At 48.2% G+C, this 19,115-nt stretch overlaps 1 protein-coding gene across 2 annotated transcripts in view; it reads left to right on the top strand.

Moving 5' to 3' along the window:
• LOC310822212 (bone morphogenetic protein receptor type-1A-like) overlaps positions 1-19,115 on the top strand; it is a 45,668-nt gene that overhangs the window by 21,253 nt on the left and 5,300 nt on the right. Inside the window, exons 3-9 of one of the 2 annotated variants that reach the window (XM_083694561.1) lie at positions 3,281-3,610; positions 13,834-13,993; positions 14,095-14,197; positions 16,359-16,479; positions 16,657-16,753; positions 17,330-17,468; positions 18,464-18,656. In XM_083694561.1, the coding sequence (XP_083550687.1) occupies positions 3,544-3,610; positions 13,834-13,993; positions 14,095-14,197; positions 16,359-16,479; positions 16,657-16,753; positions 17,330-17,468; positions 18,464-18,656 (880 nt within the window). In that variant the 5' untranslated portion in view covers positions 3,281-3,543. The remainder of the gene's footprint in view (positions 1-3,280; positions 3,611-13,833; positions 13,994-14,094; positions 14,198-16,358; positions 16,480-16,656; positions 16,754-17,329; positions 17,469-18,463; positions 18,657-19,115) is intronic. The other variant, XM_083694562.1, reaches the window with a different exon arrangement.

Raw genomic sequence — 19,115 nt, forward strand, 5'->3', positions numbered from 1 at the left:
AGGAGACCGGCCCGAGAGGAGAGGAGAGGAGAGGAGGAGACCGGCCCTAGAGGAGAGGAGGAGACCGGCCCTAGAGGAGAGGAGAGGAGGGGACCGGCCCTAGAGGAGAGGAGAGGAGGAGACCGGCCCTAGAGGAGAGGAGGGGGACCAGCCGTAGAGGAGAGGAGAGGAGGGGACCGGCCCTAGAGGAGAGGAGAGGAGAGGAGAGGAGAGGAGAGGAGAGGAGGGGGACCGGCCCTAGAGGAGAGGAGGGGGACCGGCCCTAGAGGAGAGGAGGGGGACCGGCCCGAGAGGAGAGGAGGGGGACCGGCCCCAGAGGAGAGGAGGGGACCGGCCCCAGAGGAGAGGAGGGGGACCGGCCCTAGAGGAGAGGAGAGGAGGGGGACCGGCCCTAGAGGAGAGGAGGGGAGGGGACCGGCCCCAGAGGAGAGGAGGAGACCGGCCCTAGAGGAGAGGAGGGGACCGGCCCTAGAGGAGAGGAGAGGGACCGGCCCTAGAGGAGAGGAGGGGGACCGGCCCCAGAGGAGAGGAGGGGACCGGCCCGAGAGGAGAGGAGAGGAGGGGGACCGGCCCTAGAGGAGAGGAGGGGAGGGGACCGGCCCCAGAGGAGAGGAGGAGACCGGCCCTAGAGGAGAGGAGGGGACCGGCCCTAGAGGAGAGGAGAGGGACCGGCCCTAGAGGAGAGGAGGGGACCGGCCCTAGAGGAGAGGAGAGGAGGAGACCGGCCCTAGAGGAGAGGAGGGGACCGGCCGTAGAGGAGAGGAGGGGGACCGTCACTGCAGCCCTCAAGCCCCATCGCACTCTCTTTTTATCAACATTATGAGCTTTGGAGCACTTTGTCAGTTTGATTCTCAGGTTCTTGGGCTGACATTCGATATTATCGCATATGGTGATATTTGGAGCATGTGGTGATATTGTTCTCTAGACTTAGTCTGTAAAAGTGCTTGAAACTCAAAGTGAGAGTGCAGGGTCATGCTAAACCATGTAAGTTAAACCAGTCAACCATGTTCTTTTATATTTTTATATATTTTTAGGACATTTCTGCTTTACTGGGATAGAGATAGTAGAGATTGACAGGAAGGATGGTAGAGAGAGAGGAGGGATGACATGCAGGATATGTCAATGGCCAGAATCGAACCAGGGACCTTGCGATGATATTGTATGCGCCTTAGTGTGCTACGCCCCCGAGCGTCCCGTCAACCATGTTCTAATGAAAACATGTCTCTTCCTTTCACCAGACTGTTCATTACATCAGTCATGTTCCCTGAGCTCATCCACAATGAACCATATCATCATACATCCTGATGCTGTCTGAAGGAACATTGTTGGTATACATATATGGATATATATATATGGATCCTTCAACCCAAGAAGACGTTGTGTGTCTCCAAGTCAGTCATGAAGCTGACGTTGTGTATGCCCCTGATCTTCTTGTTTAAGAAGGGAAGTGTGTGTGTCAGGGTGATCGGGGCGGCTTCCTGGCTTGGGGGCTAACAACAAGCTGTTTCCCCTGCATGCTCCGTCTTGCCTCTGCCTGATGGGGCCTGACACGTTGTATATTATCTCCACAACCCACTGTTATTGTAATGGAAGGGAGAGTGCTTATAATAAACAATTGCTGTTCCCTTAAACTGACTTTGGCTTGCATCGGTATGCACAAGTATGCAGTACCCATGGAAATGATGTTATATTAAATTGTTATATTATATTCAATTATGTTATGTTAAATGATGCAAAATTCTTACTCTGAGTAAAAAAAAAAAAAAAAAAAAAAAAAAACGAAAGCAACAGTTCGTTCGAAATACTCTCTCTCCCTCCTCTCTCTCTCTCTCCCTCTCTTTCCCTCTCTCTCCCTCCGTCTCTCTCTCTCCCTCCGTCTCTCTCTCTCTCCCTCCGTCTCTCTCTCATACTCACACACACACACACGCACAGTCCTGCTGCTCTCCCTCTTTAAAGGTGCCTGGCTGGCTGTCTTGCCCCCCAGCCTTGAGGAGGCCGTCTTTGTTCCCTCGTTACCCAGTCAGGGATGTGTGAAAAGTGGAGCACAGGTCGGGGCTCTTTGTCCCCCTCGGGCAAATCAAAAGTGACAGACACCGGCCCGCTCCGCCACTAATTTGCCCCCCCCCCCTCGGATCGGCCCCACTAATTGCAGCGAGACGCGCAGGCCTACGAGGGAACAGACACATCTCGTTAGTGACGCTGGACCGAGCCAACGTGGGTAATTGCGGAACATCCTTCAACAACTAATTTGTCCATGTTTAGCCATTCAAGAGTAGCGCCAGCCTGACAGGGGTCGCGGGGTCAGGCCCGCGAAAAACAAGAGGGCAAAGATGGACAGCGCACACACAATAATAGGAGGAGAACAAAAAAGGGAAGAGTGGTTCTTCTGGGGTGCGGCTTCGCCTTCTTTGGGGTTTCTCATCCGAGGGTGTCGGTCACCCCGTGTTTGCATTAGTTGTTAAAGTGAGAGAGAGAGAGAAAGAGGGAGAGCTTCTCCTTGCCCCGCTTCACATTGTCATCCTTTGATTACAAGAGTGTAAGGTTAGGAGTCAGTGGGGTCACAGTCTTAAAGGCCTCTAATTTAGTCTTGTCTGCACCCCCCCCCCCTCCCTCCAGGGTCATTCATGTGATACCACAACCCATGGTCATGGTGGAATCATATATTGAAATGTTAGAGGACAATTGTCAGTAAGAAGTTAGAAAATGCACCTTTTTAGAAGAGTCTTCTACCACATCCTACCCACTGTCAAAGCTTTTCATTTGCTGTGTTTGTTGGCAGCATCTGATATGATCAGTGGGAAGGATGCTGAATAATATTGTTCGGGTGCAAACACCTGTCTTTAGATTGGATAAGATGGGCTCTGTTGGTTTGCTTTTGTGTGGCTGGGGGCACTGGGTTAGGGTTAACAAAAGGACTACTGGGAAGTCTTTGGAGTGTGTCATCCTCATGTTTGTGTTGCTTCTTCGTTGCTGTTCGAGAGGAGCAGTGATGTCCCATCTCCTTTGTCCTCTCTGTCCTCCACAGTCGGGAACGTTTGCTCCCGAGTTCTGCTGACCAGCTCAGCAGGTCTGATAATACACAGCCGATGACTCACAAAGACAATGGTTGTCATGCCGACTGCCCTCTCAAAACTCCATCACAACATGGAGGTGTGATGGTTCCCCCCTCTCTGCAGGGGTACATGCAAGGGGAAAACAGGCTGTTGATGCGTTTTTGTTTCAACTTTGTTTAATTATTGATTAAGTTCTCATCATCCTTTTTCTGTTCTCTTATTTCCAGGGTTGTGGACCGAGGTACCCTGTGAGAAGGAAGATCTGAGATTTATTTTGTGCCATCACACCCATCCAGCCCCCAGCCCTCACCTCTCCCTGCCCCAGACACGTCCACCTGGTCCTGGTCTCCCATTGGGGAAGTGTTCACCTCCCCAGGGCTGCTGAAACAGGAAGAGACAGGACTAGACCCACCCTCAGAGACCACCAGGCCTCTCCCACCCACAGCGGTCCAGTCAAGTCTGTGGAAGTTGCAGTGCCGCCTTCGTCAGGATGATGGGCCTGTCTTTCTACACGGCCACCGTGTCAGTCTGCATCGTACTGGCCCTCGCAGCTGAAGGTAACACCTCCTGGCCTGTCTGTTGTGGCAAACTGTGTTTGTATGACCCGTGTGTTGGTATGACCCGTGTGTTTGTAATGATCCATTTAGTTGTTCTGTTACCGGATAAATCCAATTCACTTACTGTCTCTCAACAGCCAAAGGAGATATTTTCAAACTCAAGGTATCACATGATGGCAGAGTTTAGAGAGAACCTGATTACATAAAAATAAAAATAAAAAATGGAGATTTTAGGGTCATTCCATTACCGAACTCTGAAGCTGCACAGCTCTTGTAAATGTGTTGTTTTTTTTCAGTTGGAAAAACGTGTAAGTGGTCCTTGAGCAGAGTTGTATGGTTTGTTAAACTTTGCTATCAAGAGTTTTTGTTTCGCATATGTTTGAAAGTGAAGTCACAGGGTCATTCTGTTACTGTGGAATTGCCCTTAATCTAGAGTTAGGGTTCAGGGGGTCATACTTCACAGTAGGTTTCCCCTATGCCTGAGTAGTGGTTTGTGACCACAGAGTTTAATGGTTTGTCTTACACTAGTGGAACTCCTTATTCCATATATGTAATAACACAAACCACTTAAGGTAAAGTGTTATAGCAGTTAGGCCTAAGGCTCTTTATTTGAGGGTAACTGATTGGCAATCCTGCTTGTTTGGTTGTTGTTTTTTTTCAGGGATTCCACATTTACAACAATCTCCATTTTTTATTTTTACAATCTCTAATTATTTTTAAAGTTTGCTCATTGTTCTAGTTGGTGTGATTATCAGTGATTGAACTATAACAGCTTAACCCGGGTGCCTACCGTGCTATTCAGTTTCATCTCCTGTTACAAAAGGGACATCAAGACCGTCAGTATAACTGTTAGAACACATGCCTGTCAATGTATGTTAAAGGTAGAAGCACAATTACTGCTGTTGAGTATCATTAGCATACAGAGAGATCTGCCCTTGTTTAACTGACCCCCCCCCCCGCCCCGCCCCCTCACGTGACCCACCCTGCATGTGAAGAGATCGTTATCTTAAGCCATTGTAATGGTCGTGATTAGAGTGAATTAGCTGATAAAGCAGGGCCTTTTGAGAGGCATGGCCGGGGGATAGGCCCACCTATTAAAACAATACCAACAAGCCACTGTGGGGTCCTGATAGGCTGACGCGGCGGCAGCGTGGTGTCACTGCGTATGGAGATCCAGACCCTGGAGTGGCGCCTCGTCACGGCGTCTGTGACACGTCCCCCGCCACGGCAGGAAATGGATGCTGCAGCAGAATGGATTCGGCCCTAAATGAGATTAGACCGTGTTCCCTGTCATGTGACGGTCCCGTGGTACGGCTCCTCCACAGCCCGCTGCGCTTCTGCTGCTGCACTGGAGTCTGTTCTGTGACATGATCCACACAGGCCTGGAGTACTGGGATAGCATATGACATTCAGCCCAGCCACTTACACTGCAGCGAGAGCATATCACACTGGAGATATATACATATATATATATACATACATACATACACATATATATGTATATATATATATATATATATATATGTGTGTGTGTGTGTGTGTGTGTATATATGTATGTATGTATAATACCGGTTATTGCATGTGTATGTGTTTATGTTTGCACAGCCATGTCTGATGCTGTGGGGGATATGGAGCCTTATGTGCTACAGAGGGCCTAGTAAACAGGCCTCCCTGTCCCGCCTGCTCCTACTGTGCCTCTCCTGGGCCTTGAGAATGAGTCACCCAGTGCCCATAAAGACGCAGCTCTCTCTGCTTGTAAAAGGTCACCTTTAACCAGCCAATGAGAGGGGCTGTTTGCTCTCTGCAAGCAGAGCCTTTGAGCACACGCACAGACACACACACGCTCAGACACACACACGCAACCATGCAGATAAGAGCAGGGTGAGGCTGGTCGAAGTGTTCAAGGACAGTGATTGATTCAGGCTGAAGCCCCGAGGCTGGGGTGTGAAGTTATGACCCATAGTTATCTAACCCTATGTTGGTGATTCTCCCCTGTGTCTGTACTGTGTCTGTACCGTGAGGAGTAGTGTGTCTGTACTGTGTCTGTATTGTGAGGAGTAGTGTGTCTGTACTGTGTCTGTACTGTGAGGAGTAGTGTGTCTGTACTGTGAGGAGTAGTGTGTCTGTACTGTGAGGAGTAGTGTGTCTGTACTGTGAGGAGTACTGTGTCTGTACTGTGAGGAGTAGTGTGTCTGTACTGTGAGGAGTAGTGTCTGTACTGTGTCTGTACTGTGAGGAGTAGTGTGTCTGTACTGTGAGGAGTAGTGTGTACTGTGAGGAGTAGTGTGTCTGTACTGTGAGGAGTAGTGTGTCTGTACTGTGTCTGTACTGTGAGGAGTAGTGTGTCTGTACTGTATAGACTATATTCACAGCCAGGCCTTCTTCTCTCAAAACGCTTCAGTCACCGACGGCCCTGACCTGCCGGAGAACCCCCCACGCCCCCCCCCCCCCCCTCACTACAGGAAGCTGTTGAACTGATTGTTGGCGCTCTGAGTTCCCTGTTGCACATTAACCATTTCCTGTATAGCTGTCAGAGTCGTTACAGGCTAGAAAACACTCCAAACATTCATTGTTCTCCGGAAATAATTCAATCCCGTCCCAAAAGGTTTGTTTTCTTTCTCTACCTGCTTATTTCTTCTTGCACTGCACAAGCTGACACCTGTGGGGGGTCCTGGTGGGAGAGAGTGGGGGGGGGGCTCCTGGTGGGAGAGAGTGGGGGGGCCCGGGGGGGGGGGTCCTGGTGGGAGAGAGAGAGGGGGGTGGGGGGTCCTGGTGGGAGAGTGGGGGTCCAGCAGGTGGGAGAGTAGAGGGGTCCAAGTGGGGGAGAGAGAGGGGGTCCTGGTGGGAGAATGGGGAGAGGGTCCTGGTGGGACAGTCGGGGGAGGGTCCTGGTGGGACAGTGGGGGAGTCCTGGGCAGAGAGGGCAGGTCAGATGTGCCTGTCGGGTAAGAGGGGGCCTGGGTGGTTGTATAAGGGGCCAGGGTGGTTGTATAAGGGGCCAGGGTGGTTGTATAAGGGGCCAGGGTGGTTGTATAAGGGGGTATAAGGGGCCAGGGTGGTTGTATAAGGGGGTATAAGGGGCCAGGGTGGTTGTATAAGGGGCCAGGGTGGTTGTATAAGGGGCCAGGGTGGTTGTATAAGGGGGTATAAGGGGCCAGGGTGGTTGTATAAGGGGGTATAAGGGGCCAGGGTGGTTGTATAAGGGGCCAGGGTGGTTGTATAAGGGGGTATAAGGGGCCAGGGTGGTTGTATAAGGGGGTATAAGGGGCCAGGGTGGTTGTATAAGGGGCCAGGGTGGTTGTATAAGGGGGTATAAGGGGCCAGGGTGGTTGTATAAGGGGGTATAAGGGGCCAGGGTGGTTGTATAAGGGGGTATAAGGGGCCAGGGTGGTTGTATAAGGGGCCAGGGTGGTTGTATAAGGGGCCAGGGTGGTTGTATAAGGGGGTATAAGGGGCCAGGGTGGTTGTATAAGGGGGTATAGAAGGCCTGCTATGTCATCTTATGAATGCTCTTTTCAGTTTTGCTTCTTTTTAGCAAAGGTGTCAACAAACCAATTAGAATTCCACTTCTGTCTCATCCAGGGGAAAAGGCACTTGTTTTATAGGTCTAGGCCTTTATTTGCTGTTGTTTTCCGTGTGTGAGAAGGTTTAATGAGTTTGTAGCAACTTGTTAAACACCTTTTTAAAGGTGCTCGATGGTTTCTGGGGAAACAGGGTTGTTGAATAAACTTCTCAGGAAGTTCTCCAATAACACAACAGAGGTTGTTTGGTCCTTTACTCTCGGCCTTGGTTTGAAATAATAAAATGTCCACCACAAAAACCTTTGATTTAATATGTACAGAATGTCCTGGGTTTGTGTTGATGTGCTTTGGTTGCACGGTGGCAGTAATGCTCCCGGTGTTCTGCGATGGGGGGGTTTGGTGACAGCATCTCTCGCTCTTCCATTGTCATCATCACAGAAGTATAAATACCACTGGAAGTGATGATGGAGCTGAAACCGAGACGTCGGAGTGGGCAGGTCAGTGTCTCACGCTGTTAGACTTTTCTATAATTGTCAGTTAATACCCTTCGCTTCTTGCCGACTCACCCACCTGGAGAGCTGTTATTTCAGGCAGCTTTCACCCCCCAGTCCAGATTCATCCACAAGGATAGAGAGTAAGGTGACATTGATAGTCTCAGCGGTGTCGGTGTTCCTGTGAACTGATCTCTCTGTCTTGCCTGAGATTTTCAGAGAAGACGGCTTTCAAATGACTCACCCCCACTGTGGTGCACTGTTAGAAACACAACCAGTCATAGCAAAACCAGTCATAACACAACACTGTTAGAAACACAACCAGTCATAACACAACACTATTAGAAACACAACCAGTCATAGCAAAACCAGTCATAACACAACACTGTTAGAAACACAACCAGTCATAGCAAAACCAGTCACACCACAACACTGTTAGAAACACAACCAGTCACACCACAACACTGTTAGAAACATAACACTGCAGTGGCCTGCTGTAGAGGTGCTGCTGGCCCTTTAAGAGCCCCTCTGCATTCCATTGCCTATAGATGGAGGGGCTTGTTAGTGCGCAGCGCGCTGGCCCTTTAAGAGCTGCATCATGTGGCTGACTGGGGATGGAGAGGCTCATTACCAGGGGTTCTCTGCCAGACCTCAGTCTCCACCGTGACTGGCGGCAGAATTAAGCACACATGTGGAGGCAGAGAGCAGAGGCAGAGAGCAGAGAGCAGAGAGCAGAAGCTCCCACTGACAGCCGCTGCTCCTCATCAATCATGGCCCCTAGCCAATCGCAGCCCTCCTAGTTTTTTTTTTTTTTTTGGGGGAGGGAGGGAGGGAGGGAGGGAGAGGTGCTCGGTGTCTTCACTAGCAGCACGGGCCAAATGGAGACAAAAGGCCTTGAGGCTCTGTGGGGCTTGATGTCCTTCTGAAGGCCATTGAGCCCCGAGTGACTGCAGTAAAAATGTGTACGATTTTAATGTGCTTTCTCATGACTATCAAAGAGACTTTCATCATCTCATCAAAGCTCACAGTAACCTCCTTGAATCTCTTCCCCATCACTCAAACATGACTAAAGCCTCTGGGTTGAGACCAAGCACAGCTCCCCGGGGGAGAGTGAGGCAGCGGGGAGAGGAGGAGGAGGAGGAGGAGAAAGAGTGGGAGAGAGAGAGAAAGAGAGAGGGTGCGATCTACTACCCGTAGCTCTCTGGTTTCTATTTGGGGCCCGGCCTGTTTGATCCAGTTCCAGTCTGCCTCCCAATACCAGCCTGCCCCCGCCAGGGGACACCAGCCTGCCCCCACCAGGGGACACCAGCCTGCCCCCGCCAGGGGACACCAGCCTGCCCCCGCCAGGGGACACCAGCCTGCCCCCACTGGGCCCACGGCCATGCCACCACTTAAGGCTAGTTTATTAGCGGAACAATTTCAGATATTATTCAGATTAAATCTCCTGTGTGTGATATCAATGGCAAGGGGTCTAGACTATCTGCCTCCTTTTCAGCTTTGTGTGTGTGTGGAGAGAGAAACTTACTCTGCGTGTGTGTACATGCGTGTGTGAGAGAGACTTGTGACACACTGTGTGTGTGTGTGTGTGTGTGTGTGTGTGTGTGTGTGTGTCTGCAAGCGCGTATGACGGAGACTTTGAGTCTATTCCCACCCCCAGGAGAGTGTTGGTCCAAGTGCTTGGTTGGAACTCTGGAGTCCTATAATCTCTGTTCTTTCCCCCTCGGCTGATAGGGGGCCAACTTCAAAGCGTGTGGTTCACAGCTTCTGAGGTCGGGCCTGCTATCTCGCTGGATAACTGCTCTGCTTCCATTAGCTCTTTATTTTTTCAGGGTGTTGCCGCCGGTTATGGCACAGATAGCCCTGGCACCCTTGTTTGTACAACAGAGTAGTGTTTGTTCTGTGCCCCGGGAAGCCCTGCTATAGCGATACGGCTATGAGCTGTCTCTCACCCCGCCTCTCTGTTCGTAGTGATATATGCCCTCCCTGTTGACACATTAATGAGAACTACCGTGATTTTATTTTCGAGTTGGAGTCAATTGCTAGATTGTATATTACCGATATAAACCCTCCAAAAAGGGCCTTCTACATGTCTCTAGTTGTTGAGGTGATAAGACAGCCCTTTTTATGTTTTTATTTTGTATTTTTCTGTGACTATTCGGGTTGTTTTTATTTCAATACCCAAAATCCTTGGCTTTCAGTTAGCTGCAAAACCAACCTAGTTGTGACGTTCAGCATATGGATACTGACAAAGAGAGATTCTATGATAAGCTGAAATAGTATGTAAATATAAAGCGTCAGAAAAAGTAGTAGCCTAAATAGTTTACTGTTAGCTGACGCTAGCAAGCCGGTCATTCTCCGTTTACGTGCCGCAACTGCAAAGATCACTCAAGCGACAGAATGTCTTTTATCTTTCTGCCCTCCCTTTAATGGTCCTTTACCAATAGAATCACACAGAGCTGCATGAGTCCAGAACCACCGAGGCCCTCAGTTGTGAAGTGAAATGAAAACAAAAACAACAACAGAAGACAGGAAGGAATGCGGAGGCGGGGACACACAGCCAAGGGAGAAGGGGAACGGCCTCAAAAGCCTGTGCTGCTGCTGAGAGCCTCAAAGGCCTGTGCTGCTGCTGAGATGCCTCAAAGGCTCAAAGTGCAGGTTTGCTGCTGATTGGCCTTTTACAGACATGTCTGAACGGGAGAGGCTCGTCACGTCATGCTCTGGAGGAAGTACCCGCAGACACACACAGACCTCACTTTGTGCTTTGTGCTCGGAGACCGTAGGCCAGGTCCACTCTCCTGGGAGTGGGGGAGGGAGAGAGGGAGTGGGGGAGGGAGAGAAACTTGGAAGGGAAAAAGTATAGTGAACAAAGAGTGCGAGAGGTAGAATAACAAGGAAAGTGGAAAGGAGCAGAGGTAGGAGGAGGTGGAGGTGGTAAGAGAAGGAGGAAGAGGTGGTGGACAGGTGGAGGAGGAGGAGGTGGTGGTGGTCAGGTGGAGCAGGAGGAGCTGGTAGGGGAAGGAGGAGGAGGTCAGGTGGAACAGGAGGAGGTGGTAGGGGAAGGAGGAGGTGGTCAGGTGGAGGAGGAGGTAGGGGAAGGAGGTGGAGGAGGTGGTGGTCAGGTGGAGGAGGAGGTAGGGGGAGGAGGAGGTGGTGGTCAGGTGGAGGAGGAGGTAGGGGGAGGAGGAGGAGGTGGTGGTCAGGTGGAGAAGGAGGAGGAGGAGGAGGAGGTGGTGGTCAGGTGGAGAAAGGGGGATCTGGAAAGAAAGAAAGAACACCATAACAAACAACTGGGATCTCATTGAGTTGTTAAAGTTTTTTCCTGGATTCTAATCCCCTGGGTTAGGGTTAGGATTAGGATTCTGTGCTGTTGTTGATGATGAGTACAGCCCCTGGGCCTGCAGCCACTTCAACAACCTTTTACTGACTGAAGCGCTCAACATTTGCAAAAACCTTGAAATGATCAAGAACCAGTGAATATTGACTTTTCATGAATATCAGATTGTCCTCCGAACAAAGCCTGGCATTACCAAACTTTTGTTTTGAGTTTCTTTTATATGTAATTGTGATCAGATTCACAACAGTGCTAAAAGGATCTGAAGGAATCTGGGAAATTGGTGAATAGGCGTCTGTCTTGACCTCTCGTGACCTGTTGGGGGAACAGTGTTAGGGGAACAGTGTTAGTGTTGGGGGGAATAGTGTTGGGGGAACAGTGTTAGGGGAACAGTGTTAGGGGAACAGTGTTACTGTTGGGGAACAGTGTTGGGGGGGAATAGTGTTGGGAGAACAGTGTTGGGGGGAACAGTGTTAGTGTTGGGGGGAACAGTGTTAGTGTTGGGGGGAACAGTGTTGGGGGAACAGTTTTAGTGTTGGGGGAACAGTGTTAGTGTTGGGGGGAACAGTGTTGGGGGAACAGAGTTAGTGTTGGGGGGAACAGTGTTAGGGGGAACAGTGTTAGTGTTAGGGGAACAGTGTTAGTGTTAGGGGGGAACAGTGTTGGTGTTGGGGGGAACAGTACTGGTGTTGGGGGGGAAAAGTGTTAGTGTTGGGGGGAACAGTGTTAGTGTTGGGGGAACAGTGTTAGTATTGGGGAGGAACAGTGTTAGTTTTGGGGGAACAGTGTTGGTGTTGGGGGGGAACAGTGTTGTGGGAACGGAGTTGGAGGGAACAGTGTTAGTTTTGGGGGGAACAGTGTAGGTGTTGGGGGGAACAGTGTTAGTGTTGGGGGGAACAGTGTTAGTGTTGGGGGTAACACTGTTAGTTTTGGGGGGAACACTGTTGGGGGGAACAGTGTTAGTTTTGGGGGGAACAGTGTTGGTGTTGGGGGGAACAGTGTTAGTTTTGGGGGGAACAGTGTTGGTGTTGGGGGGGAACAGTTTTGGGGAACAGTGTTAGTGTTGGGGGGAACAGTGGTTGGCAGCTAATGCAGCTGATCCAGTCATGTGACGCCTGACTAACCCTGACTCTGACTGGAACTGCAGGATATAAATAGCTCCCCGGCCTTATATGGATCAGCCTCATCACAGAAGCCAATCATGACCAGACTGCTCTCAGATGGGCTCTAATAGAGGGCCAGAGCATCTCGCATGAAAACAATCCTCATGCAATAACAGTGTATTTACTGATTTATACATTACGGCAGCTTACTACACACCTCATAGGATGTTGCTGGGTAACAGGATTAACATATAAACCTCTTCTTGGTGGTGAGATTAGACTTATGCATGTTATGTACAGTTGTGGTCAGAAGTTTACATACACTTGTAAAGAACATGTATGTCATGGCACTCTTGAGTTTCCAATCATTTCTACAACTTTAATTTTTCTGTGATGGATTGATTGGAGCACATACTTCTTTGTCACAAAAAACATTCATGAAGTTTGGTTCTTTTATGAATTTATTATGGGTCTTCTGAAAATGTGACAAAATCTGCTGGGTCAAAAATATACATACAGCAATGCTAATATTTGGTTAAATGTCCCTTGGCCATTTTCACCTCAATTAGACGCTTTTGGTAGCCATCCACAAGCTTCTGGCAAGCTTCTGGTTGAATCTTTGACCACTCCTCTTGACAGAATCGGTGCAGTTCAACTAAATTCGTTGGCTTTCTGACACAGACTTGTTTCTTCAGCACACTCCACATGTTCTCGATGGGGTTTAAGTCAGGACTTTGTGAAGGCCATTCTAAGACCTTAATTCAAGCCTGATTTAGCCATTCCTTTACCACGTTTGATGTGTGTTTGGGGTCATTGTCCTGTTGGAACACCCAACTACGTCCAAGACCCAACCTTCTGGCTGATAATTTTAGGTTTTCCTGAAGAATTTGGAGGTAATCCTCCTTCTTCATTATTCCATTTACTTTCTGTAAAGCACCAGTTCCACTGGCAGCAAAACAGGCCCAGAGCATAATACTACCACCACCATGCTTGACGGTAGGTATGGTGTTCTTGGGGTGAAAGGCCTCACCTTCTCCCTTCCAAACATATTTCTGGTCATTGTGGCCAAATAGCTCAATTTTTGTTTCATCTGAAACTTTCCTCCAGAAGGCCTTTTCTTTGTCCATGTGATCAGCAGCAAACTTCAGTCAAGCCTTAAGGTGCCGCTTCTGGAGCAACGGCTTCCTTCTTGCACGGCAGCCTCTCAGCCCATGGCGATGTAAAACACGCGTGACTGTGGACACTGACACCTGTGTTCCAGCAGCTTCTAATTCATGGCAGACCTGCTTTTTGGTGGTTCTTGGTTGACTCTTGACCATCCTGACCAATTTTCTCTCAGCAGCAGATGATAGCTTGCGTTTTCTTCCTGATTGTGGCAGTGACACAACTGTGCCATGCATTTTATACTTACAAACAATTGTTTGCACAGTTGATCTTGGGACCTGTAGCTGCTTTGAAATGGCTCCAAGTGACTTTCCTGACTTGTTCAAGTCAATGATGCGCTTTTTCAGATCCGTGCTGAGCTCCTTAGACTTTCCCATGTGTATGTAAACTTCTGACCACAATTGTATATGCACCGATATGGAAGTCAACCATAAGTGTGTTTCTTTCAGAATGTGCAGGACAGACACGTAGAGGTGTATTTCTGCCAGGGAAAACAGTATCATCCAAGTGAAGGGACGGAATGATGAATGTTGACATTTTTACTTTCATGGTGAAATATAACCATTTGTCTCTCCCTCCCTCTCTCTCTCTCTCCCTCTCTCCCTCCATCCAGCTGGTCAGAATCCAGACCACATGCTCCATGGCACAGGACACAAGCACGGGTCCAAGGCGCCCGGTGACGACTCCACGTTGGCTCCAGAGGACGCCGCCCGCTTCCTGAGCTGCTACTGCTCGGGCCACTGCCCCGAGGACGCCAAGAACAACACCTGCGAGTGAGTGACCAACCGCCGCTGAGGACATGAGATGCTCCTGGGTTACCCCCACACTTGATGTGTAACTTGTGTGTGTGTGTGTGTGTGTGTGTGTGTTGCAGGACGAACGGCCAGTGTTTTGCTATCATCGAGGAGGATGAACACGGTGAGGCCATTCTCACCTCCGGCTGCATGAAGTATGAAGGCTCACATTTCCAATGCAAGGTAAGCAGTTCTGAGTTGGTTTACAGCAAGCAGGGAGGAGGAAAGGCCAAAAATATGATGTAGCGGATGTCATGGATGTCAACTATATCTACATTTTATATATATACACGTGTGTGTCTGTGTCAGTGTGTATGTATGTGTATATACATACAGTGTGTATATATATGTGTGTGTATGTATGTGTATATACATAGTGTGTGTGTGTATATATACAGTGGGGGAAATAATTATTTGATCCCCTGCTGATTTTGTTAGTTTGCCCGATTACAAAGAAATGAGCGGTCTATAATTTTTATGGTACTTTTATTTTAACAAATAGACAGAATATCAACAAAGAAGTCCAGAAAAAACACATTATATAAAGTTATAAATTCATTTGCATTTGATCGAAGGAAATAAGTATTTGATCCCCAAGCAAAACATGACTTAGTACTTGATGGAGAAACCCTTGCTAGCAAGCACAGAAGTCAGACGTTTCTTATAGTTGGTCACCAGGTTTGCACACATCTCAGGAGGGATTTTGGTCCACTCCTCTTTACAGATCCTCTCCAAATCCTGAAGGTTTCAAGGCTTTTGCTTGGCAACTCGAGGCTTCAGCTCCGTCCACAAATTTTCTATAGGATTAAGGTCTGGAGACTAGCTAGGCCACTCCATGACCTTAGTGTGCTTCTTCTTGAGCCACTCCTTTGTTGCCTTGGCTGTATGTTTTGGGTCATTGTCATGCTGGAAGACCCATCCACGACCCATCCTCAGTGCTCTGGCTGAGGGAAGGAGGTTCTCGTCCAAGATCTTATGGTACATGGCCCCGTCCATTGGCCCCTCAATGCGGTGAAGTCGTCCTGTACCCTTAGCAGAGAAACAACCCCAAAGCATAATGTTTCCACCTCCGTGTTTGATGGTGGGGATGGTGTTCTTGGGATTGTAGCATTCAGCATTTCTCTCCCTCCAAACACGAAGAGTCGAATTTATGCCAAAGAGTTCAATTTTGGTCTCATCTGACCACATCACCTTCTCCCAAGCCTTCTCTGAATCATTTAGGTGTTCATTGGCAAACTTCAGATGGGCCTGTACATGTGCCTTCTTGAGCAGGGGGACCTTGCGGGCACTGCAGGATTTCAATCCGTTATGGTGTAGTGTGTTACCAATGGTTTTCTTGGTGACTGTGGTCCCAGCTGCCTTGAGATCATTACCAAGCTCCTCCTGTGTAGTTCTGGGCTGATCCCTCACCCTTCTCATGATCATCCTTACCCCACGAGGCAAGATCTTGCATGGAGCTCCAGGCCGAGGGCGATTGATGGTTATTTTGTATTTCTTCCATTTTCTAATAATTGCACCAACAGTTGTCTCCTTCTCACCAAGCTTTTTGCTGATGGTCTTGTAGCCCATTCCAGCCTTGTGCAGGTCTACAACTCTTACCCTGATGTCCTTTGAATGTTCTTTGGTCTTGCCCATGGTGGTGGAGAGGTTGGAATGGAAGAGATTGATTCTATTGACAGGTGTCTTTTATACCCATAACAAGCAGAGATTAGGAGTACTTTTCCTAAAGTGACAGGACTAATCTGTGTGCCTCATGGGCATATAACCGGTCTGTATGAGCCAGAATTCTTGCTGGTTTGTAGGGGATCAAATACTTATTTCCTTCGATCAAATGCAAATGAATTTATAACTTTATATAATGTGTTTTTTCTGGACTTCTTTGTTGATATTCTGTCTCTATTTGTTAAAATAAAAGTACCATAAAAATTATAGATCGCTCATTTCTTTGTAATCGGGCAAACTAACAAAATCAGCAGGGGATCAAATAATTATTTCCCCCACTGTATATGTGTGTGTGTGTGTGTGTGTGTGTGTGTGTGTGTGTGTGTGTGTGTATGTATGTGTATATACATACAGTGTGTATATATATATATATATATATATATATATATATATATATATATATATATATACATACAGTGTGTATATATATATATATATATATATATATATATATATATACATACAGTGTGTATATATATATATATATATATATATATATATATATATGTATATGTGTGTATGTATGTGTATGTCTGTACATCTACATTATATGCATATTGTTCATATTATGGTGTTTTGTATAATCCCTGTTGAATTGATCAACCATAACAAACGACAAAAGTTTCTGAACTTGATTTTTCAGGATTCACCCAGGGCTCAGACGAGGAGGACCATCGAATGCTGCCAGTCAGACTTCTGTAACCGGGACCTCCAGCCCACGCTGCCACCCCCTGTGGACCCTGGTGAGGAGCAGCTCCACCACATCACTCTCATCATCAGTGTTTCCTCGGTCCTTACGGATGTGTCCCAGCGGTTATGGTGTTGTTATGCCGATATGTTTGAGGTTTTATGTGGTTCGGGTGAGAATGTTATTTATTTATTTATTTATTCATGGGGGGTTCATTGTTTTCTTCTTCTAGGTTCCTACTTCGCCAGCGCCCACTGGCTGGCCTTCCTCATATCCATGACAGTCTGCTGCACCACTCTCATCTGCATCACGGTTGTCTGCTATTACAGGTGACTTCTGCCAAGGAGTAATTTCAAAGAGACAAGATTAGAATCCCCATTCCAAATGTATATATAATCTTAATATGTGAATCTCGTCATCCATAGTTTGATGAGTAAAAAATGCTTTAGTCCCAATACTTAGGGAGGGAACCGTATGTTGTATGTGTTCATGGACCTGCCTTTTTGTTTTAGGGGGGAAAAACCAAAGTTTCAGTTTATTTACTGAACTGTAATTACAGTGGGTGTACTGTCAGGTGTCAGGTGTCTGTATTGTGTGGTGTCTGTAGTGTCAGATGTCTGTAGTGTCAGGTGTCTGTAGTGTCAGGTGTCTGTAGTGTCAGGTGTCTGTAGTGTCAGGTTTCTGTAGTGTCAGATGTCTGTACTGTCAGGTGTCGGATGTCTGTACTGTCAGATGTCTGTACTGTCAGGTGTCTGTAGTGTCAGGTGTCTGTAGTGTCAGGTTTCTGTAGTGTCAGATGTCTGTAGTGTCTGTAGTGTCAGGTTTCTGTAGTGTCAGATGTCTGTAGTGTCAGATGTCTGTAGTGTCAGGTGTCCTGCCACTGATGGGTGTGTGTTTGTTGTCAGGTATAAGTGGCAGGCGGAGAGGCAGCGCTACCACAGGGACCTGGAACAGGACGAGGCCTTCATCCCGGTGGGAGAGTCCCTCAAAGACCTCATCAACCAGTCCCAGAGCTCCGGCAGTGGCTCAGGGCTCCCTCTGCTGGTAGGACGCTGCTACTGCACAGGGAGGGGTCTTTAACCATGTGACCTGGGTGGAAAAGCATTAGTGTGTGTGTGTTGTGTGTGTGCATTTTGTGCTTTCCACGTTGCCCCTCAGAGTGTGTGTGTGTGTGTGTGGATGTGATGTGGTTGGCTTGTATAATTCCCCTCTTGTGTGTCTTCAGCTTCAGCATGTAGTGATGTTATTAGTCGTCTGTCTGCAGCTGTGGGGCGCTGAGTGGTGTAGAAACCTAATGCAATGTCACATAACATAACATAACACACACACACCACATAACATAACACACACACACCACATAACATAACACACACACACCACATAACACACACACCACATAACATAACACACACACACACCACATAACACACACACACACCACATAACACACACACACACCACATAACATAACACACACACCACATAACATAACACACACACCACATAACACACACACACACCACATAACATAACACACACATAACATAACAACACACACCACATCACATAACATAACACACACCACATAACATAACACACACACCACACTACATCATATAACACACACACCACATAACACACACACCACACCACAGTACATAACATAACACACACCATATAACACACACACCACATAACATAACACACACACACACACACCACATAACATAACACACACACACACACACCACATCATATAACACACACACACCACATCATATAACATAACACATACACCACATAACATAACACACATCACATAACATAACACACACATCACACAACACACACACCACACCACATCACATAACACACATACAACATAACAACAAGGTTCCTGATTTGACTCTCTCTCTCCCATCCTTCCTGTCAACCTCTACTGTCTCTACCCCAATAAAGCAGAAACGCCCTAAAAACTTATTTAAAAACACACGTTTTAAACTGCTGCTCAGGGTGTCCTCCTCCCGTGTTCCCTGCAGGTGCAGCGCACCATCGCCAAGCAGATCCAGATGGTGCGTCAGATCGGTAAGGGCCGCTACGGCGAGGTGTGGCTGGGCCGCTGGCGGGGCGAGAAGGTGGCCGTCAAGGTGTTCTTCACCCGCGAGGAGGCCAGCTGGTTCAGAGAGACGGAGATCTACCAAACCGTCCTGATGAGACACGAGAACATACTGGGTATGACAACACCCAGTAACACTCTCCCACCACACACCTGGGGTTAGGGTTAGGGTTAGGCTTGTATGACAACACCCAGTAACACTCTCCCACCACACACCTGGGGTTAGGGTTAGGGTTAGGCTTGTATGACAACACCCAGTAACACTCTCCCACCACACACCTGGGGTTAGGGTTAGGGTTAGGCTTGTATGACAACACCCAGTAACACTCTCCCACCACACACCTGGGGTTAGGGTTAGGGTTAGGCTTGTATGACAACACCCAGTAACACTCTCCCACCACACACCTGGGGTTAGGGTTAGGGTTAGGCTTGTATGACAACACCCAGTAACACTCTCCCACCACACACCTGGGGTTAGGGTTAGGGTTAGGCTTGTATGACAACACCCAGTAACACTCTCCCACCACACACTTGGGGTTAGGGTTAGGGTTAGGCTTGTATGACAACACCCAGTA

This window comes from Argentina silus (assembly GCF_951799395.1).
Source record: "Argentina silus genome assembly, chromosome: X".
NCBI lineage: Eukaryota > Metazoa > Chordata > Actinopteri > Argentiniformes > Argentinidae > Argentina > Argentina silus.